The 23,141-nt window shown below is 44.8% G+C and overlaps 1 protein-coding gene across 1 annotated transcript in view; it reads left to right on the plus strand.

Moving 5' to 3' along the window:
• Positions 1–23,141, plus strand: part of STK35 (serine/threonine kinase 35) — a 41,068-nt gene that overhangs the window by 4,186 nt on the left and 13,741 nt on the right. Inside the window, 5 exon segments of the mRNA XM_015560213.1 lie at positions 4–57; positions 649–747; positions 849–1,080; positions 13,254–13,529; positions 13,532–13,999. Of these exon segments, the coding sequence (XP_015415699.1) occupies positions 4–57; positions 649–747; positions 849–1,080; positions 13,254–13,529; positions 13,532–13,962 (1,092 nt within the window). The 3' untranslated portion in view covers positions 13,963–13,999.

Consider the following 23,141-nt stretch of genomic DNA (forward strand, 5'->3'; position numbering starts at 1 on the left):
CAGCCCGAGACTCCTGGGGGGAAACCCGCCGTCCGGAAGTGGAGGGGCTCCGGCCAGGTAAGGGCGCGGTCTGCGGAGGAAAAGTAAGTGCTCGGGCTGGAGCTCTCCCCACCGCCTCGGGCCCCGGGGAAGGGTCCGGGGCCCTGGACCTGGCGCACGCAGGGCCGCCGAAAGTTTAAGCCGACGCTCTCCACCCGCTGCCCTGGAGACGTGGGTCGGTCTGCTCGGCTCCGCTCGGACTTAATTCAATGGACGGTTTACACGCTGGAGAACACTAGGCGGGAAGCCGGGAGGGGGGATCCCACAGGGAGGCGGGCAGGAAACAAGATTTCCACAGTCTGAGTGGCTTCTTAAGGCGATTGTAATAACTCGTAAAGTCTGCGAGAACTTGTTTTTCCTACTCCTAGACGATCAGTTAACTGGGAAGGTGGTGGGGGTGTTGCTTTTCTCTCCAGTTCCCCTCCAAGCCACAGCCTGTGGTTTCGTCTTTCCCGCTTTCCCCTCCCCTCCCGGGTTCCAGCAGCCGCGGTGGCTTCCGTCTTAAAGGGGCCGCGGCGGCCGGAGGAGGAGGAGGTGGGGCGCCCTCGGGTCTGCGCTCCCTGCCTCCGCGCCTCGGCCTGGTCGTTTAACCGATTCTTTCACCCGCAGGTCACAACCCAAGCACCCGCTCCTCCGCGTCCCGGGGCCGGAGGGAGGGATGAGGCAGGGGGGGCCCGGGCAGCGCCCCTGCTGCTCCCCCCGCCGCCCGCTTCTCAATACTAAACTCTGGAATTTTAATTCTTATGATATGGAAAACTTGAATTACAAGCACATAGAACGTTAATACAAAACGGGTAACATAAATACAGGCCCGGGTGGCGGTCAAGAAGATCCGCTGCGACGCCCCGGAAAACGTGGAGCTGGCGCTGGCGGAGTTCTGGGCCCTGACCAGCCTCAAGCGGCGCCACCAGAACGTGGTGCAGTTTGAGGAGTGTGTCCTGCAGCGCAACGGCCTAGCCCAGCGCATGAGCCATGGCAACAAGAACTCGCAGCTTTACCTGCGCCGGGTGGAGACCTCGCTCAAAGGAGAAAGGATCCTGGGTTATGCTGAGGAGCCCTGTTATCTCTGGTTTGTCATGGAGTTCTGTGCTGGGCCCAGACACACCCTCCTCTCTCTCCGGGCCCTGGCGTTGGGGCCCGCGTCTCAGCCTGGGACCTAGAATGGTCCCTGGGACGGACGTTAACTGGTATTTTCATAACAAGCGCTCGCTGAGTTCTAATCATTGTCTCAATAAGTGCTCAGTGCGTGCGAGCCATTAAGAAACGACTAGTACTTTTAAGATCGGGAGGGCAGGGGAGGGGGCTGGGTTCAGAGTTGGTGGAAGAACTGCATAAGCCCCCTCCTTCTCCAGGGCCTCTCCTCTTTCCCCTCCCTGCCTGGTTCCAAATATCCTCACGGCCCCCTTCCCCAGCTCCACCCCCCAAACTCTTGCTTCCTACTCTTTCTTTTACTCCGAGGCCGCCAGCCCGGCGTCCCAGGGCAGTCCGCAAGCTGCCGGCTTTCTGGCCGAGTCCTCTGGGGCCAGCGGAATAGTTAACCCCCCAGGTGGGCCCAGAGCTCTCACATCACAATATCTAACGTCTTTTTCGCCCACTTTACATTCTTAAACGGTTTCTTAATCCTCAGAGGCTGGCATGGAAGTGGTTTTATTTACCGGAAAGACTGGGCTCAGTGAGGCAGGGGGCTTCGCCTGCCAGGGGAAGGCAGCCCTAGCTTCCGAGTTTTCATTGCAGTTAGGGAGTGAGCCCATCCTGGGTTCTCAGCACTCACACGTCTTGCTCGTGTTCAGAGCGGAGAGGGCCTTGGGCTAGGAGGGTCCGAGGTTATTCATCTGAGTCTCCACTAGGTCCTAATGGTCCTCCAGAAGTGACTTTGGGTAATAATTTTAAAAGTCCTTCCTCTTTCTATAAATGGTGAAATTAATGATTAGACACGAACAATGATGGTTACTCAGTTTATAAGGGAAGTTACGTTGTATTGCTGCTTTCTTTACAAACTTTTTTATAAATCAAGTGCTGTGAATTCAGATTTGTCTTGCTTCAAGGCCTAGAGCCTTTCAAATTGGTAATGGTGCCCTCCCTACCCCAGGATGAACCTTTTAGAATGGAGAGGATTGGGGGTGGGTTTGGATAGGGCATTTTGTTTGGAACTTTTGTCTGACTTTAAGCTCTTACAAACATCCCAAGAGAACTCCCTATCCCATTTCAAGTCATTGTTTGACGGTGGGTTGAGGGACATGATGACTTATCACTATCACCTGGGGTCCTTTTTCAAAATAGGCTTTCGCTTTATATGCCCATCCCTGCCCCATCCATCCCAAAAAGCACACGCTCCCCCCAGGGTGAATATATTTGTTTTGAAAGGATTTTCCAGTAGATTCTTTTAGCTCACCTGTATCTTATAAGCTCTTCACTTGACTCTCAGACCCCTTTCTCTGAAATGAGTGGTCTGGTCATTAGCCTCCTGTTGACCAGAAGCCTTACTGATGTATTTTATACACTGCACTAGAGGCTGCTGCCCCGCCCCCTGCCCAAACTCCCAAATTTGCATACTATATCTTTATTATATAGGATGCTTACGATAGAGTAAACTAGAAAAAAAAATGTTAAGAAAATCATGAGTAAGAAAAAATAAATTTATAGTATTTATTGAAAAAATCAGCGTATACAATTCAAGCCCTTGTTCAAGAGTCAACTGTACACTATTAAAACTTCCCCCACCTGGAGAATTTGTCACAACTCCACAGTGAACAGTGGTTGATACCATGGGCTTTGGAGTTAAACTCACTTTTATCATGGCTTGTCGGAACCGATTGCATGGGACTTGGGACAAGTTGTTTCAAGGCTGTGGGGAGCATTCCTTTATCCCTAAGATGACATCAGGTTGCTGTGCAGCCTGGGCGTGTCAGTAAGTGCCCAGATAAGGAGGACCTCATTGCCTCAGTAAGTTTAGGCAGTATTTTGAATCTTCTACCGTCATCCCCTTTGAGATGGGCAGTAAGTCTCCCAAACTTGTTTGACCATGGAACACATCCCGTTTCCTAGGAACACCTAGTTGACAGAAGCATTAGTATTTTCTTCCTTTATGAACTAAAACAGCTATAGAAATGAAGTATGTTGCTTTAGGTCACTTAATATGTTCCTTTCAGTAGTTTGGAATGTTAATATATGTGCTTCTGTTATGGGCCAGGTAATATTCTTGACTCAGAGATGGAGCACTGAAGTGACATTGCCTCCACTTATGAAACTCACATTGAAATGTACATCCATGTTAATTTAGAAAGCAGTAAATAGGCATCCAGGGTTTTTTGTTTATTTGTCCTTTGCTATTCATATTAAAGTGGAGAACACTTTTTTGCTATAAATATTTAAAGTGGAGAACACATATCCAAATTACTCCATTTTCCCGGCTTCAGCTTCCAAAGTTTAGCAGTCTTACTTTGCGGTGTGGTGCTGACTTTACAACATACTGATATTCAGGAATGTTAGAGCTGGAAGGTATCTTAGAGATAATCTGGCTCAGCTGTCATTTAAGGAGAAAATCCTTTGTAGCCACCTTTCCCCGTCTTCAGCAGTTTAGGGTAATTTTAAAACAGAACAAAAGGGTTCATCTGCCTTAAGGTCTCAGTTGAACCAAATCTATGTACAGGCACACCTTCTCCAGTAGGTGTGGTTCCCATCATCACAATGGAGCCAGTCGGAATCTTTTTGCTGTTGGAGGGTCTTCAGTTGGTTTTAAAAAAAAAGGGAAGCACAATGAACAAGGTATGCCTGTACTCTATACTTTTACTGAGTCCCTGTAGTGTTATTTAGCTCACTGTATTTTACAGGCTCTTCATTCTCAGACTGTCTCCTCCTTTACTATGGTTAATGAATGGTCTGGACTTGTCCTAAAGGAACTTAATTTGTAAAGTTTGAGGACCTGTAGAAGACTTAAATTCTAATCGGGTCACAGGAGGAAAAAGGTTGGCTCATTAACAAGGGCTTCCTACAGAATATTGTAAAGAATTAATAGGAATGAGAATCAGAAATTGGCAGAGAAGGTGGGCCTGAAAGAAGGGAGCCTAGGACATGTGAGTAGGTAGTGAAGAGAGAAGGTGGAATCATTTCACAGTTGGGCCAAATGGAGAATAGTGTTTTCCCAACATTAGTATCAGCTCTCTAGTGAACGCTCAGAGGCATTTCTATCGTCTTAACAAATTATTTTGGCACATAAATAATCCAATATCTAAAAGAAGAGGGCAGCTTTTAAATTCAGTTCTTGGTCTTCTCTAACCTTGTTTAATAGACTTCTGTGTCTGTCCTTTTCTCTCTGAACATACATGGAACAAGTCCTACCCAGACCATGATGTAGATAACAGAAGCTGCAGAGTCCATAGCGGTCTTAGGTGTCGGTCTGGCTTTCTGTTTCACAGGGAAGGAAACTGAAGCCCATAAAAGCACAGGACTTGCCCCAAAGGAGTTAGTGGTGGCATTCAGGAGAGCCTCCAGGCGTTCAAACACCAGATTAGCAATCCTGTAAATTGTTTGGTTAATGAATTGGTGTCTTTATTTAACTTTTAAATGCTAAGGCATCAACAGTTCCTTTTTAAAAAATATATTTTATTGATTTTTTACAGAGAGGAAGGGAGAGGGATAGAGTTAGAAACATCAGTGAGAAACATCAATCAGCTGCCTCCTGCACGTCCCATACTGGGGATGTGCCCGCAGCCAAGGTACATGCCCCTGACCGGAATCGAACCTGGGACCCTTGAGTCCACAGGCCGACGCTCTATCCACTGAGCCAAACTGGTTAGGGCAACAGTTCATTTTTATCTCCTTGTTTCCTTTGCTAAAGCACTTAAAACTAAATTCATGATTACTACCACTTAGAAAGACAGCAGGTAAGCCTTGAGGTGAGTGTAAAACTCAAATTCTGGTGCTTTCTCTTAACGCGCACATTGATCCTAAGGACAAAACAAAACAAACTAAAAAAAACCAGGACAAACTCTCCAGGCTCATAAAACCAAATTAGAAAGCAAGGAACCTAGCTTATCCAAACTTGGTAAACAGTAGCTCTGCTTTACCAGTTATTTGATGTTTGCTGCTCTTGGAGTACCTTTAGGTGGCTTGACATGGGTGGGAATCTCGGCCCTTGGGAGGCAGTGGTGTCTGTGCACCGATGCCCAGTGATGGCTGTGAGCCAGGCACTGTATTACAAGAGGCAACACAAAGTTTCCTCATTCGGGCAGAAGACATATGCCCAAATGATCCCAGCAGAAGGTCAGGAGTGATGGGTATCCCAGAAAACAGTAGAGGTTCCCTGTGGGAGTATAGAGGCAAGGAGAAACAGGGAAGGAAGTAGACTTTAGTAAGCTGGGGGAGGGGGTTATGAGGGGGAGTATAGTGAGGTGAGGGAGACCGGGGTCTTAGCAGTGGATTGGTTGTCAGCCTGAAAACTCCCCCCAGCCTGTTGATTGCCTTGGGAAACCTTGGGCTCAGTACCAGGTCATCAGTGCCCAGGCCTCTAGAACAGCAGTTGCCAACCTTTCGGACATCAAGGACCACCAGTGGTCTGAGGACCACCGGTTGGTGATCGCTGCTCTAGAAAGCAATTCTGAGTTCTCTGCTGTGCTTGGGGTCTCAGAGTTTAGGGAGTCCTCTAGTGAAGGCAGAGAGCTGAATGGTGGTCTTTGGCTTTCATGACAGTGACATAGGTAAAAGGCAGCATTAGGGGCGTTGGAAATTAATGGGATACAGTAGAACACTGGTATTGACTTGGAGTCCGGAGGTGTTGGTTTCAGTTTCACACTGTTAATAAGAGCTAAAACTTACTGATTGCAGTGTGCCAGGTCTGTTCTGAAGGTTTTACACCTGTTAACTGATTCAGTCCCCACAACCACCCTTGTAAGTCAATACTGTAATTACCCCTATTCTACAGGTGAGACAACTGAGGCACTAACAGCTGTGCTGCACTCTTGGGACAGGTGGCTTAAGTTCTGAGTGGTTCTGTTCTTCTGGATCGTTAAGTGGGCAGAAGCATATTTCACACAGCAACCAATGGCTATTATTTAATTTTAATTATATATTGCCTGGGGAAACCTTTTTTAGTAGCCATTGGTTTCTGTGTGAAATCATTTTTAAGATCTGTAATCACCCCCAACATCTTACAGTAACAGCCCAAGGTCATTGAGACTTGGACTAGAGGTTGGTCTATATCAGTGGTTCTCAACTTTGGTTGCACGTTAGAATCACCTGGGAATCTTTTTAAAATCCTGATTTTGGGGCCTCGTCCTCTGGAACTTCTGTTCCTTTGTTATGGGGTGGGGCCACAACATTAGTAATGAATCTTTTTAAAATCCTGATTTCTGGGCCTCATCCTCCGGAAATTCTGTTTGTGACTAATGTTGTGGCCCCACCCCATAACAAAGAAACAGAATTTCCGGAGGACGAGGCCCAGAAATCAGGATTTTAAAAAAGATTCCCAGATGATTCTAATGTGCAGCCAAGGTTGAGAACCACTGGTCTATATGCTCAGTATTTGTGGCACTGCTGATTTCTGTCAGTGCCTTCTCTAAATGTCTCAGCTGCCAGGCACCCTTTACCTCCTTTCTGTTCTGTTCTTGAATGTCTTGGGACAACCAGGCAGAAATTCTCCCTTGCTACCATCCAACTGCCTTCCTTCTGTGTGCCCTGGGGATTTTAGATCCCAGCCCCAGGAGATAGAAACAACCCTTACTTGAGAGCTTTGGTTAATTGGGGTTGCGTTGGGTAGGGCTTTTTATAGTATGTAAAAATTCTAGGAGAGCTTAGCTTCTTAATAGAACATCCGTTTCTTTTTACCTCCAATATGGCCTTTGGGGTCCTTATGGCCAGAAGCCCTATTTAGTGACTCAAATTCTGGATGTCTTTAATTTACATGGCTGCATGCCCTATTCATAGCCTCTTAGACATTTGCCCAGAGTCACATGGCCATGGAGGTGCAAGAGTGGGGATGATGTTGACCACAGACCTGGCTGTCTCCTTGTCCTTTCTTCTAGGCCTATGGGTTCATAATTGGCCTCTTGGCTTCTGTGAAACACTGTGTTTCTCTGGCAGCCACCCTAACGGGTCCATTCTCTAGTGCACAATGACATTGACTAATCTTAAGAAGTACTTTGAACATACTCTGCTGTGTTGACACTGGACCTCCCTACCCCCAACATCTTACAGCAGTGATGGTGAACCTTTTGAGCTCTGCGTGTCAGCATTTTGAAAAACCCTAATTTAATTCTGGTGCCGTGTCACATATAGAAATTTTTTGGTATTTGCAACCATAGTAAAACAAAGATTTATATTTTTGGTATTTATTTTATATATGTAAATGCCATTTAACAAAGAAAAATCAACCAAAAAAATGAGTGTCATAGGTTCGCCATCACTGTCTTACAGTAACAGCCCAAGGTCATTGAGACTGGGACAAGAGGTTGGTCTATATCAGTGGTTCTCAACCTTCTGGCCCTTTAAATACCGTTCCTCATGTTGTGACCCAACCATAAAATTATTTTTGTTGCTACTTCATAACTATAATGTTGCTACTGTTATGAATCGTAATGTAAATATCTGATATGCAGGATGGTCTTAGGCGACCCCTGTGAAAGGGTTGTTCGACCGCTAAAGCGGTCTTGACCCATGGATTGAGAACCGCTGGTCTATATGCTCATCTTTTCCTTGGGAAGACATGCTAAGCTGGGTCCTTGTCTTCAGCAGTTTCTCAGAACTGAGATCTTTAGCTGTGCCACTTCTTTAAAATATGCTAATGTATAATTCTTAACTAATCAAGAACAGGGATGGTAGTAGTCAACAAATTTCAAACTTCATTTTTCTAGTTTCCTTTCTAATCCCTTTTCTCCAATATTACAATTTTATATTCTTTTTTTTTAACTTGTCATTAAACTTATGACATGTTTTTTTATTTAAGTAAATTTTGTTGAAGTATAACTGGCCTTTAAACTAAGTGGTAATCATAAATTAACTGTCAACTACTCTTGGATAGTTGTTTCCAATGCTTCCCTTTTACTGTGCTGTATGGAATACCAGTTCTGATTGTTTTTGGTGTTGGTGTATCTTTTTTGTTGCTAGTGGTGGTAGGGGATTTGTTTTTGTTTTTTGTCTTTTTGGTACTCTTCACTTAGAATAAATTGCTTGAATGGGATTATGTCAAATGGATTGAGCATTTTTAAGATCTGTGACACATATGCTGATCTAGCATCTCAGCATATTTAAGTCAAAATCATAATTAGTTCTCTATTGGAAAATGAACCTGAATCAGACTGGGTGAACATTAAACTCCTTGGCAACATCCTATACATAAGAGTCTACTTAACAAGGAACTTGGGTCGAAATGGAAATAAAACATGTAGGTGATAAATTCTGCTGCTGGCACTAAGGCAATAGTGGAGCTCACAATTAGAATCCAAGCTCACTGGCTATGAGACCATAGGTAAGTTATTTAATCTTTTGAGGCTTAATTTCCTCACCTGTGACAGGGGATATAATTATCATCTAAGTAGGTAGGGGTTTGGAGTAAGAAGAGAATTGGCTAGAGTAGAGTCTTCTCTGAATTCTTCCTGTCCATCTCGTAACATGTGATAAGTCACTAAGTTCTATTGATTCTAAACCTCCAAGACCTCTTTCTCCCATCCTCTCTTCACCCCTCCCTTGCCAGCCATCAGTTCTTGGGCTTTCAAAACCTCCTGATGAGTATTCCATCTCTAACTCCTTATGCTTCCAGAGGGAACTGTTTCATCAATTCTCAGACATGCTCTTTCACATGTTAACATCTCTGAAGTCAGAACTCGGCTTAGTCAATAGCCTAGCATGGTGTTGTCAGCAGCTTGTCGATCTTACTTAAATGGTATGTCTTAAAATCAATGATTTCTTAGATTCAGTAAGCAGTATGTTTTCTAAAATAGATCAAGAACTTTTAGTTATTTCCCATGTCTTCCAGTTGAACTTCAAATCCTTTTGTCTGCCAGATACCATTTCTCATGACCTGACTCCAGCTCCATCTCCAGTCTCATTGGTGACTATCTCCTACTGCAGCTCTCTTCTGATTACCCCAGATTACTGGGGTCCTTCGCTGCAAACTCACACCCCACTGTGCTCTGCTTCTCCCTTCATCCTAGGAGACACAGCTCAAGGACCCTGCTTGCAATGATTCTCAGCCTGCCTCTCTCCCCACCTTTCCCTGCTCCTCAGGCAGAATGACACCCTATTTCTTGTTCTCAGGTTTACCATCTCTAAAACAGTGTCCAGTGAGATGAGACAGCTTACATAATGAGCCTTTAAAATTGTACCTGGAACCCAGTGGACTCTCCCAGGTTAATTTACCTCAAATCCTTACAACCTCCAAATAACAGTCTTGCTATTTTCTTCCCTTCTGGGAAGCTAAATTTTTAACTCTCATTAATCTTATAGAAACTTTGGTCCGATTATACCAAAATAGGGAATTATAAACTTAAGTAAAGTTCATTTTTTTCTATCTGTTAAAAATAAAACCTTTAAATTTCGTTTGGGGATTCTGCTAGTTGCTGCATGTGTCTATTCCAATTATACATTCTGAAACTGGGGAAGTCACCACAGGCTGGCTCGGGGACCCACCAGGACCACTGTGAGATGGACCTGTGCTAAAGCTCCATGGATCACCTGACTGTAAGCCCCTACTCCGACTGGCGAACCCCAGTGACTTTTTGGGGCCCAGGAATTAGTGTCATTTCAGGACAAGTGTTTGGTAATTCCACAAAAGTTTGACCAGTTTCCCTTCTCCAATTCAGTCACCTTGGTAAATTATAAGACCAGGGCCTTGGCTGCTCAGAAGAGGCAAGTTCACTGGGAGATCAGGCAAGTGTTAGTAGGTTGGCATTCAAGCTGGTCCCATAAAGGTACACGCAGATTGAGGGAGGGGATGCTTTTTAGATAGAGATCACCTAAAAAAAAATGTGGTCTGGTCTAGCTATGGGTTTTGGCTATAGGCCTGTGAAATGTGATATGGAATCATGGACTTTCATTTTCTGATCTGTTTCATCTCTTGCCTAACACATGGCCGGCAGCACCAGGATTATTGAAGTCAGTGACTTCCCAGGACCAGGCTGAGATCTGGTAGGAACAGTGATGCTAGTGGTAGGCAGGATGTGGTGCTCCAAAGTATCTGACACTTGGTACATGTATTTCGTGCCTGTGACTTAACTCACAGTAATCTGTGGAGTAGGTGCCGTTCCCATTTGGGAGATTACAAGGCTGAGGCTCAGAGAGGTTCAGGGACTTGCCCAGCGTTCTAGTCATCATGCCTCAGTCTCTCCATGTTTTCCTTTGAACGAAGAAACCACTCAGTACACCCGCGGGACTCCTTGCCTTCTGGTCGGCGCTCTTCCTGTTACTTCAGCTCGGCCTGCTTCTTGAGGGAATTGCATGGAGTGCCACCTCCCCTCCCTCTGCCTTGCTGTGAGATAGCTGAGAGGCCCAGGTAGGCAATCTGCCTGAAGGAAAGGACTGGGAGTCTGACCAGCCTCTTCGTGTGTTTCTTTGGGGTTTTTTTGTTTTTTTTGTTTTAGTGGGCTCCTGGGGACTCCACGTGAAAACATGCGTCAGCTTCTGGTGAAATGAGCCTGTGCAAAGAAGTACCTTTTGTCGCTAGGACAAGTAGCTGCGTTCCCCAGTTTTCCATTCTGTCACGCTCATGGATGCTGTGTCTGAATCTAAGAATGTTTCCTCTCCAGTGCTTTCCTCTCAATAAACAGCTCCCTCCCCCATCCCCGAACCATCTCCTAAGCTTCGCTCACTTCCCAGGCTCTTCAGTCCTGGGTCCCATCTGCCCCACCCACTCACTCACTTAGGGTATTTTTTTCTTTCCCTGGATTCTCATAACCTGGACTTACATAGTAGTCTGTTTTGCAGACTTGTTTTCTTTTTACTTTAGTTGCCATAGTTCCCAACTTTGTGTATAAAATAATCACCACTCCCCACCCTTTCTTTCCCCACTGTTTCATTGAAAAAGTTTCCCTGTTTTCTGATGTGGCCTTTGCAGAAGGGATTTGATGTTTTTTTAATCTTTTCCTTTCTGGCTCTACCACCAGCAGACATGTCTTGCTCCTGTTTATGAGTTTTTATTCTAGAGTCTAGATTGATTCAGGATTCAGATCACCACTTCATTTTATAGATAAAGAACCTCAGCCCACTAGAGCCGATGACCTAGAAAGAGGATTATGAGATGGGAAACAACTGATTTTAAAAGAAAGAAAGAAACCTATCTGCCCTAAACTGGTTCTACCTGTATTACTTTGATTGTGAGTGATTAAACAAACAAATTATATAATTACAGGGGAAATAAGACCTGTCAGATCATGGTCAGAAACCTAAGGGTTTTGCCTTGCCAATTTTATTGCTTTAACCTAGAATTCCTAAACCACTGGCTTTGGTAGACTATGCTCTGGTAATTTGGGGGCCATTTGGGTTGGAAGGGGACGGGATATCCTGGATCACTACTTCTCTTTATAATGAAGTAAATAACTAGTAACAAGAAACCTTCCAGGCGAGGCTGTGTATAGCCCTCCTTTTTAGTAGAAGGGAGACACCATACTGGGGATCATAGGACTTGTCCTTAGGCCCTGGCATAGTCATGAATGATCCATGTGACAATCTTGGGCAGGCCCAGCCTCATCAGCTAGTTAAGACATCTGTCTACTTTAGGCTTAGCTTCTGGGGCACGGGTAGTTATCAAATAACTTCACATAAGGGCACCATGGGTGGAGGTGGAAGATGGTATAGAGGGGGTAAATGGTGATGGAAAAAATAAAATAATAACTAAAAAAAAGAAAGAATATTGGGATTTGTGTGGAGATGCCAGTCACCAGCTTTTCTGGAGCTTCTATGGTTCAAAAGAAAAGACGGAAAGATAAGAGCTGGGGTTTCAAGCCAATACAATGTGATTCCACCTATACATCTACTTCAGACTCCACTGTTCCCATCAGACTTCTATTTATACCTCTAGTCCATTTGTTCTTTGTTCTGTTAATCCATTCCATCTCTCAGCCTAGAATTCCCTTCTTTCTTCTCCCTGCTGATGTACAGCCTGTCCTTTAGGGGTAACTTAAGTCTTGTCCCTTCTCATTTCTTTAGATCTGGCAACTCCTACCTACCTTTGAAATAGTGGTAACCCCCTTTAAATCAAGCTTCATTAGAGATGGGGGTGTTGTACTCACTGTGATAGGCATATGGTGGGCTAGCAGAAAACTGATGAATTGGAATGTGCCTCTGGAATAAACAGAATTGTAGTTCAGTTCTAGATGTATTAAGAATCAGTATACAAGTTACAAAGAAGGGAGGGAAGGTCATTTGCTTGGCATGGAATAACAAACATTTAACAGTCTTCTCACATGCTTTGCCTTGTCTCATCAGCAGCCCTGGGAGGTATGGGTGATATGGTGCTGCCTCTTTGGAAACAGTATAAAGAAATGCAATGGTTGCCCTGACCGGTTTGGCTCAGTGGATAGAACGTCAGCCTGCGGACTCAAGGGTCCCAGGTTTGATTCCGGCCAAGGAAATGTACCTTGGTTGTGGGCACATCCCCAGTAGGGGGTGTGCAGGAGGCAGCTGATCGATGTTTCTAGCTCTCTATCCCTATCCCTTCCTCTCTGTAAAAAATCAATAAAATATATTTTTTTAAAAAAAGAAATGCAATGGTTTCGCAGTCAAATGGATTTGAGTCTGTGAATTCTGAGTCTCTATGAGCCACAGGTTCATTTTATAAGATGGAGCTGTCTCCTACCTCCTTAGGTAGCGGTAAACATTAAGTTGAATGTCAAATGGCCTCTGTAAGTGGTTACATGTGGCCATTTAGAGGTGAAGAAGCAGGAGTAGAAACTTGGAAAGGTAAACTGCATTGCCTCCTGGCTGTTCACCCAGTCAGCAGTAAACCAGAGTTACAGACCAGGCACCCTTAATTCCAAATCCAGGTGCTTGATGCCAGTCCTGCAGCCTGTGTCATACCATGTTTTGTCCCTTCACTCATCCTGTGTGAGTAGAGATGGGCTGGCTGTGTAGAGTTGGCTCATGCCAATTTTACTGGTCCTCCTGGATTGGAGCAATTGTCACCACTGTCACTTTTAACTTTAATAGACTGCATTCCTATAGCCTCAAGGTGGTGTGAATGTGCCCATCTCACTCAAGCTCTTTCCGGTCTTCCTTTGATTTAGGAGAAAGGATCCTGGGTTATGCTGAGGAGCCCTGTTATCTCTGGTTTGTCATGGAGTTCTGTGAAGGTGGAGACCTGAATCAGTACGTCCTGTCCCGGAGGCCGGACCCAGCCACCAACAAAAGCTTCATGCTACAGCCCACAAGCGCCATTGCCTTCCTGCACAAAAACCACATCGTGCACAGGGACCTAACGCCAGACAACATCCTTATCACGGAGAGGTCTGGCACCCCCATCCTCAAGGTGGCAGACTTTGGACTAAGCAAGGTCTGTGCTGGGCTAGCCCCCGAGGCAAAGAGGGTAATCAAAACAACAAAAATGTGAATGTGAGTAAGTACTGGCTGTCCTCAGCCTGCGGCCCAGCACTCTACATGGCCCCTGAAGTCTGGGAGGGACACTACACAGCCAAGGCTGACATCTTTGCCCTGGGCATTATCATCTGGGCAATGATAGAAAGAATCACTTTCATTGACTCTGAGACCAAGAAGGAGCTCCTGGGGACCTATATCAAACAGGGGACCGAGATCGTCCCTGTTGGTGAGGCGCTGCTAGAAAATCCAAAGATGGAGTTGCACATCCCCCAGAAACGCAGGACTTCCATGTCTGAGGGGATCAAGCAGCTCTTGAAAGATATGTTAGCTGCTAACCCACAGGACCGGCCAGATGCCTTTGAACTTGAAACCAGAATGGACCAGGTCACATGTGCTGCTTAAAATTCAGGGCAAAGCATCTTGGTTGTTTTTAAACTAGGTGAGTGTACTCTTTTTGTTGTGCATGCAGTCTTCCTGGACTGGATTGGTCACCCTGGGCTCTGGGGCGGGCCCTTAGGGAGTTGGGAAATGCAGGATTGAAGAGATCTACTAGTAAGTGCTTGTTATCAAAGATCCCCCAAGTCTTGGTGAGGAGATATATGGGATTATTTGAGTATGAGTTGGAATGTCCAGAAGTTTTCTGAGTGGAGTTGCATTGGAGTTGAGTTCTTACATTTCCTAGAAACGTGTTTTCTCATTAATTAATAAAGGCTTACTGTAGACAATGTACAAAAGGGTACGGGCAATTTTTTTCAGAGGATAAATGCCATCCCTAATTGTATCCCTTCTACTTGCACATCCAGTTCTACACAGTTCCCATCATGCTGTGGTTAGTTACAGCTTTGTTTCCTGCTCTTTCACTCTATGCTGATGTGAGCATTTCCCCATGTCATACTTTGAAAGTATGGCTTCCATTATATGTACCATAATATAGCCATTTTCCTACTCTAGATACCAGATGGTTTCTCCATTCTTATACACTGTAAAGACTGTGAGTGAGGATTCTTACCTGGAAGGCTTTGCTTATGTACATTATTGCCCACATTTATTATGAGCTTTCCCTTGTCAAGTACTGTGCTAGGCTCTGGGGTAACAGTGGTAAGCAACACCAGAAATTTGCCCCATCCTCATGAAATTTGCAGCTTAGTTGGGGAGACAAACATTACTCAATATTTATTATAGTCTCTTTGCAACAAATGAGAAGAGTTAAGGAAAACTGACCTTTCAGGGGATGGTGGCCAGAGGCAAGAGTAGGAAATTGGGGGCAAGGAGGAGCATTCCAGGTAGACAATCTAGCCTCTGCAAAGGACCTGAGGCCAGAGGGACCTTAGCACATTTGAGAGACTCCACCAATTTGGGTGAGTGGAGACCATTGGGTCAGCTTTATTCACACTAGTAAGGAATGTTGTTGAACTGCAGTTGCGTGGCACTTAGGATAAAGGAGTGCCTTGATCTTCAGGGCAGAGAATTAGCTAGACAACTGGCCAGATGTGGAAGTAGAAGAACGTACTAGATGTGGGAGATTAACGGCAGAATATACAAATGCTAGCTAGTGTTCTGGTCAGATTTGAATTCTTTTCCTTAACAGGAATCTCTTTGTGGGAAGGGAATAAAAGAACATTGACCCGTATTTGCTAGGTATTTTCACATGTACCATTTTGTTTCTCCTTTGCAACTCTATCCTAAATTAAAGGCAGGTATATCTTACTCATGCCACTCCTTTCTTTTGCCCTTTTTCTTAATATGGCAAGCTGGAAGTAAGCTACTCTTACATTTTGCTGAAGCCTTGAGATGAGGTGATGGAGATGGGGCTGATCCTGGTGGTTGGTCAGAAGGAGGGGGCCTTAGCACATGAGACACAGAGCCCTCCATCATCTGGGTGGGTTTTTAGTCACCCTCCTTTCTTTTCATCACCCTCAGATTTCTAGTTGGACTTGGTAAATACTGTGTTGAGCTGGTTGCATCTGTAGTGCTCTCACTGAATTTATTTCTAGAGTGAGTCACTTGCTTTAATTGTTCCATTCCATGAACATTTATGAGTACCTTCCAGATGCCAGGCCAGTCCTGCTCATGAGGAAGAGAAGCATGTTCCCTAAAGCTAGATTTGGGTTAATACCACGTTAAAACCCCCAAAAGGGTTGGCTAGAGAGTGTTTTAATTGTATTTCATGCTGTCACTTCCCATTTCCATCTCATCTTTTTCCACTTTAAAAAACCCCTTAGAATTCAAGTTTGCCCTGGAATAGGAAGAAAGTTGTCATTGGAAGAGGGGCCTGAATTTGGGTTAGGATTATGGGGTTGTCACAACTAATTGAGATCATGACTTCCATTTGGACATCCACACTTGATATCTGTGCTGTTTCGCAGGGCAAAGTGTAGCTAAATAGGAGTGATGCCTGCAAGTGAGAGAAATAGGTGACCTTGAGAGAAGAAAAAGTTAGGTACATGGTGTCCCAGGCTGACAGCTAATAAAGACAGCACAGTACTTGATCTTTTGGTTCCTATTTGAGTGTAACCTATCCTGCCCTAGCTGGGCACTTAGAATTATGGGCCTGGACCCAAGTCTGTGTGACCAGGTGCTGAGCCTTTTGTTAAAAGTTTCAGGTCAGTTATGCTCTGGCCGGTTTGGCTCAGTCGTTAGAACATTGGCCCACAGAATGAAGGGTGGTCTGGGTTTGATTCCCAGTCAAGGCCGTGTACCTGGTTGCAGGCCTGATATTGACCTGGATCGGGGAGGTGGGGGGGTGCAAGAGGCAACCCATCAATGTGTCTCTTGCATTGATGTTTCTCTTTCTTACCCCACTCTCCCTTCCAATCTCTAAAAATCAGTGGGGGAAAAATATCCTCAGGTGAGGATTAACCAAAAGATTAACCAAATCAATTATGACTTGAGCTCTATCTGTCTGGCTAAAATTGGGAAGGTCTGTTGAGTCCAAATACCTTTTTCTCCCACTAGGCTTTATAGATGGAGAAGCTGATTCCATATATTGACTTATTGGGAAACTATTTGGCAGGGATGATTTTAGGCACAGAAGATACATTAGTGAACAAAACAAATTCTTGCAGTTGTGGAGACATTCTCGTAGGGAGACAGATAACATAGGTGATATGTTAGAAAGTACTAAGTGCTGGGGGGAGGGGTGTAGACAGGATAAGGGAGATCAGAATGCTGGGAGGACAGGTGGGGCTGGAGGTGTGTTTTGAAGTAGAAGAGATGGGGTGGGTCTCCTTGAGATGGTGACATTTGAGCATTAAAGGTTAGGAGTTTAGGGAGTGAGTCATGAGGATTTCTGGCAAAAGAGCATTCCAGAGGAAACAGCCAGCATAAAGGCTTAAGGGTGATGTAGTAAACCGAGAGGAGTGTAGGAAGAAAGCCTAGAGAGGCAACTAGGAGTCAATTAGAATAGGCCTTATAATGATGGATTATGTCTTTCTTTTATTTGTCGTTTTTTGACATTGCTTAATAGTCAATTAGTAAGGATTTTGGCTTTTATTCTTGGATAAGATAGAAACACATTGGTGTGTATTCAGTTACCTGATATGTAATCTTTTAAAAGGGTCACTATGACTTCTGTGCTAAAAGTAAGCTTAAGGGTTGAGCAAGTGAGGGGATGAGATGGGAGGCTACTGGAATAACCCAGGTGAGAGGGAGCGGGGGAGGTGGTGGTTGGATTTGGGGTGAGTTTTTGAAGTCAGCCAACAGGATTTCCTGCTGGATTGAATATAAGAAAGGAAGGATGACTTCAAGGTTTTGGCCTTGGAAGCCATTGGAAGGATAAAGTTACCATCAGATGAAATTGGGAAGACATTAGGAGGAACAGGTTTGGCTGGAGAGTTAGGTTTTAGTCATCTGAAAGTTTGGAATTCCTATTTTGAAGCCAACTACAGAGGTAGAATGGACAGTTGGATGAATGTGGAGTTCAGAGAGGAGGTCTGGTCTAGAAATAAAATTTAGAGATGGCCAAGGTACTACAGTGAATATAGAGAAGATTCAACTGAGTCTGGGCCATCCAACGTTGAGATTGGGGGGAAAAGAAACCACGGATTGGAGACCTGGATATGGTCTCTTGGAAGCCAGGTGAAGAAAATACCTCAGGAGGAAGAAGTAATCAGCCATGGCATATATGCTGGTAGATTGAGTGAGATGAGGACTGCGGATGGACCATTGGACTTAACACCTGGGAAGGCCTTAGTGCTCATGAACAATTTTGGTGGCACATAATGGGGAAAACCATTCACTAGAATAGGTTTGAGAGGGAATGAAAGAATAATTGGAGATAGTGAGAGAATAGAGTAATGTCTCAGAGAGCTTTTGTTTTAGGTTTTATCTATGGATATTTGTAATATTAGAAATTAAAACATGTTTTAAATGTTCCTTTCAAGTGAATATAAATACTAACTAGATTGACTACATGTTAACATAAGTATTATAATTTATGAAAAAAACTATTTTCAGTGAAACAGTAGAATGGCCCTGTTTTATAGTTTTGCAAATCTCTTTAGTATCTGCCTTAATAGTCAGCTGGATTCTCATATATGCTTCTGTATTATAACCTGGTGTCATGTCTCTCATCATGAAACTTCTAGAAAACTCCACTATACACTTAGGAGAGAATGAAAGGGAAAAGGGAAATAAAGTCTGAATGTTATGAAAAAGTTTATTAGTTTCATGGATTCCCAAACTGCACACCACACTTTGAGAACCAATGGTGGTATTGATGACTGTTCCTGAGGAATTTTACTGGGAAGGGGAGCTGAGAAGTAGGGGGCAGCTGGAGACCAATGAAGGCACGGAGTTTGTGTCTGGATTCCTAGCCTGCTTTCCTATTAGACCTGTTGTTGTGGCTCTGACTCTACTGCAGATAGGAAACATACTTATCCCCAGTACCCGCACCAATCTAGGATTGTAGATTTCAGAGTAATATTTAAATCAGGGTTACATGATTTTAGTGTTTTACAACAGTGAACGGAAATGTACTTTGGGTTGGAAACAAAGGTTTCCTCTGAAAGGTATGTTGCCTAGTGGATTATCTAGGATTGAGTCCCATTTCTGTGGTTTACTGGCTATGTGACCTGAGGCAAGTTATTTTATCTCTCTGGGTTTATTATCCATAAAATAGAGTGGATCATATTTATCTTATTGAGGTTGTTGGGAATCACAAGAAGTTGTGAAAGTGCCTTATTATAAAAACTGCCTAAATGAAATGTTAAATGGTAGAATTTTAGATATGTACACTTTGACTTGAGTTAGAAGTGTTTTTTTTTTTAGGCAGTGGTCTTGAGTGGTTGCCTTGCCTCTGATGATTACCAAATAGATTTTTTTCCCTAAACAAAGCTGTTCTTGGCAACTGTTCAATGACTTGTTTCAGAAAAATTATCTATTTTTAAGGATTGCTTAATGATGGATTATATCTTTCTTTTATTTGTCGTTTTTTGACATTGCTTAATAATTCCTAATGGTTCCTACCAGCCAGTCACAAGCCTTATCCAAAGTGAGAGCCAGCCAAATTCATGTTCCAGGTGCCACCACCCACTTGTTACCAGGGAAGTTATGGATGAGGGAATCTGCATTCATGGCCAAGTTTGCTGTCTAATATACAAATCTTGGTTACTAGGGCCTTTCAAAACCAGGGCCTTTGAATGCTGTTTATTTGAAGCAGGCAGCTCAAGCCTGCTAAAGGGAATCAGATGTTGGTGTGACCTGAGGGATCATAGAAAATATTCTTTGCTGCATGTGATTTTGGTAGCTGCTATCACTTCAGCAAGAAATTGGGCCTGATTTCTTTCTCTGATGTTAAGCAGCTACCATCAGAGAAAGAAATCTGCCCAATTTCTAATTGAAGTGATAAGTGATATATTAATCCTTGGCCTGGGCTCAAAGATATGGTTCTGGGGCTAACAAGCTGGTGACCTAGGTTGGCCCCTTAACCTGGCTTCACATTTTGCCCCTGTATTACAAGAGTTGAGGTGCGTTTAACGTGAGGTCCCCAAACCTCTACTTGGGCCCCTAATGGTCTTCTGGGGCATTCCCAACCTTTTCAGCTCATCTGAGAACAGGCAAAGCAAGTTTGCTCACATTGAAGCTGTGGAAGCCAGTCAGATCTACTTCCTTTTGTCTGGAATTATACCCCAAACCGTGTCACATTTTAGGTATCAAGTTAATTAGAAGTGACACTAAAAACGGACAAGAAATGCTTAACTGATGTGGTTTCTGCGGGGTTTTTTTTTTTAAGGTTTTCTAATCATTCTGTAACAACTGATGTATTTTGTTTTAAACAGCATAGTCTTCAAAACAGAATCGCTGTGGGATAAATTTTAAAAGGGAGTTTTAGGTGAGAAATTGGGAACCCAGGACTAGACAGGCCTCCAGGTCCCTTCTGTGTTGACTGTGACTTCCTGGCCCAGCCATCAGGACAGCCATGAACTAACCCAGGAGCACCTAAGACATGCCCACTTCCCTCAGGACTGCCCTCCCTGGGGAGGTGGCGGATGAGGGGTCAGGCTCCCAGGGAAGGAGTGAGTGTGGAGGGTTGAGGGGTTAGGCTCCAAAGGAGAAGGCAACAGTGCTGAAGATGACCAGAGATGATGGTAATTATTGGTCATCCCTGGGCTAAGTGCTTTATGCCCATTACTTCATTAACTTCCCGAAGGTCACAGAGCTAATAAGGAGTAAAGCCATGGGTGACTTTACCCAATATGGTATGTTACCTCATTGAATCATCTTTAAAACTCATGTTTTTATAACCGACTTCAACTAACAACTGAGCACCAAGTGCCCGCTCATTCTGAGATGAGTAAAGCCCTCCTAGCACCTGCTGCTTTTAAGAGGAGTAAAGTGGGTGGGAGGTGTCTGGCACTGAGTAGGTTTCCAGTTGGGAGGTCATCTCTTCTCTGAAGAAGCTCAGTTGTGCTGGTGAACAACGAGGTAGGTAGACCAAAGGAGAATGTAAGCCAGGACGGCTTTATGGGAAAGGCGAAACTGCCCAAGGGGCCAAAATTAGAGGTTTGATTCTTATACTCCAGAGGCTCGCCCACTTAGTCGCTGGTGGAGCCTTGAACAAAGGGAGGGTAAGAGGAGGGAAACGCCACCCTCACCCTAGAATGGGTGATTAGGTCATTAAACAATGGGGGTTTTAGTTAAAGTAGAGAGCACATTGGGGTGGGGGGTGTATTTAACCAGTGATTACAAATTCTTTTATCCAAGCAGACCTGAAACCTCTGACCTTCTTGAGCCCCCGTCTGTTAAGTGCAAGTCCCAGCCCTTCCTTTCTCACTAGACTTCATGATGCTGTGCATGAGTGGAGGGGTTGTGAGTGAAGATCCAGAGGGTTTGAAAGCTGAATCTTCACTGTGAAGACCTGACATTCCTAGGAACTAGTATCCGAGACATCTGGAGCCTGGTCTGTCTACTGGTGTTTTCTGGGTGTTCCCCACATGGGAAGGCTGGTGTTTGCAAGGTCATGCAGCTCCCCTGAGCAGCTTTTGTGCCTGCTGTTGCCATCCCTTGCCTGCTCCTGCCTATGAACAGGAGGAAGCTGAGCTGTTGGTTATGTAATGTGGCTGGTGGCCCCCAGGGATAATCTGTCCCTTGAAGCTCAGCAGGACATCAAGAGCATCTGTGAAAGGGACAGGCCTGCCCAGGCTGTTGCTGCTCACATTCTCCTCCTCCCTGGCATCCTTGGCTCCTCCTAGACAGCGTCCCTCTGGGCAAATCAGAATCGCTCTTATAATCATCCATCTGTGAGTAAAGCTGCCCTGATGGCTGGGGTCCTTCCAACTCCCATTTCCTCTTACCCCAGGGACACACAGAAACTCCACAAACAATAACAGCTCTGGTTATAAAAACCTGCTTTAAGGGGCCACCTGACTTTACTGCCCTTTTATGTCTGACCCTGAATTAAGTACTTTACATGTATTATCATACAGCATCTACATAAGTGTTCTGTTTTCTGCTGATGGGCAAGCTGAGAATCACTGTCCTATGGTTTTGAGGGTCAGGATTTGAAACAAGGTACCTGGCTGGAAATTCCACTGTTTTATTCTGTCTCTTACAGCCTCTTTAAAAGTAGCTTTTGATGGGTTTATATTTTGAGGCAGAGTACGATTTCCCCTTTAAACAGCATCACAGGTGGTCCTTTAGGTGTTAGTGGGCAGTGCCGCCTTGTGCATCCTTCAGAGTCTGACAAGTATCTGAGCACACTGCAACCGGAGCCACCATCTCATCCTTCAGGTGAGGCCACCTGTGTGTGGGTTCCTCTATGTCACACTGATACAGCCTCAAACATGGTTAGGTGAGGATGGCTGGGATAACCAAGGGTCCGACAACAGTAGGCAGAAGTCACGTAAGAAAGGAGACATCAAAATTACCAAAAAGATTGGGAAGTGGGAGACCCAAAGCACACCCCACACGATGGCAGCCAGGAGCACTGACACTGAGGGAGCGCTGGCAGGACAGTCTGTGGCGTTTGTACAAGGACCCATTGTCTCTGTTCCCTAGTGCCCTCGCCAGAGTCCTCTCCGAGTGAACTTAGCCTGGGCATTGGAGGTTGATGAGGACTCAAAGCAAAATGGCAGGGTTGCTGGGTTCTCCCGACACACTTAGCTCCTTGAATCTTGAGTAAAGCAAAGGATTTTGTCATGTGTGCCTGTCATTCGTGTTGCTGCCTGCAGCCCTGTGTTGAAAGATTGTGGCCAAGGCAGATTTAATGAGCAAGAGCCCTCTTGGCTCTGGCAGGCACTTGCCCAGTGGAGGTGTTGACCACAGTGTTGCCCTCTTGGAGCTCGGGTTAGCAGTGGGGATACCATATGGACACTTGTTTGTAGTAGGCGTGACTTGGGAAACCTATAGGAAGCATGGAGAGAGTGGAGGGAAAGCTTTCGGGAGGAGGTGGTGCCCTGGGCTGGTTCTGGAAGGTAGGTTTAGGGGCACCTTGTCAGCCAGATGATAGGAGAAGAGGTCACATCTCAGGGTTTGTCAGAAACTCTCCTTGGCATAGTGAGGCTTTGCTGGGTGCAGGACTGAGCTGGCAGGGGGAAAGGGTACTGTTCTAGTGAAAGTCCTAACCAGAGATGCATTCTAGACCCAGAACCTGGGGAGACTCCCCAAGGTTCTGTCTTGATAAACGAGGGCAGCAGTAGATAAGCTCCCAGCCCCTCGTTTCATTTCCCCTAGTGAGTCCTCAGTGGTATTACAGAATCAGAGGAAATGGAGACCTCCTGCAGCATTTCTAGGATTCAGGCCTTGAAACTGCCAGCCAAGTTTAAAATAAATCAATACCATAAAGTACTGCAATGAATTTCCCAACGTAAAGGGATTTCACTTTCTGTTAGAGGTGCCACGGGGAGGCTATAACTCAGCCTGCATTGTACACAGGTCAGAATTCAGTATTTTGTTTCTTTGTAAAAGAAAGTGATATCTAGGGACTCAGGAGGAATGGATTAGAGCCACCTAGACACATCATAGCGCATTGTGAGGAAGCTGAAAATGCCTCTGTGTCCCCTGACTGCACAGAGGAGCTAATGTGGGCCTGGGCAGGTAATGTTGTAAATGGTGATCTTGATTTTTCATAATTACGAGGCATG

Source organism: Myotis davidii, unplaced genomic scaffold, assembly GCF_000327345.1.
Source record: "Myotis davidii unplaced genomic scaffold, ASM32734v1 scaffold32, whole genome shotgun sequence".
Lineage (NCBI taxonomy): Eukaryota > Metazoa > Chordata > Mammalia > Chiroptera > Vespertilionidae > Myotis > Myotis davidii.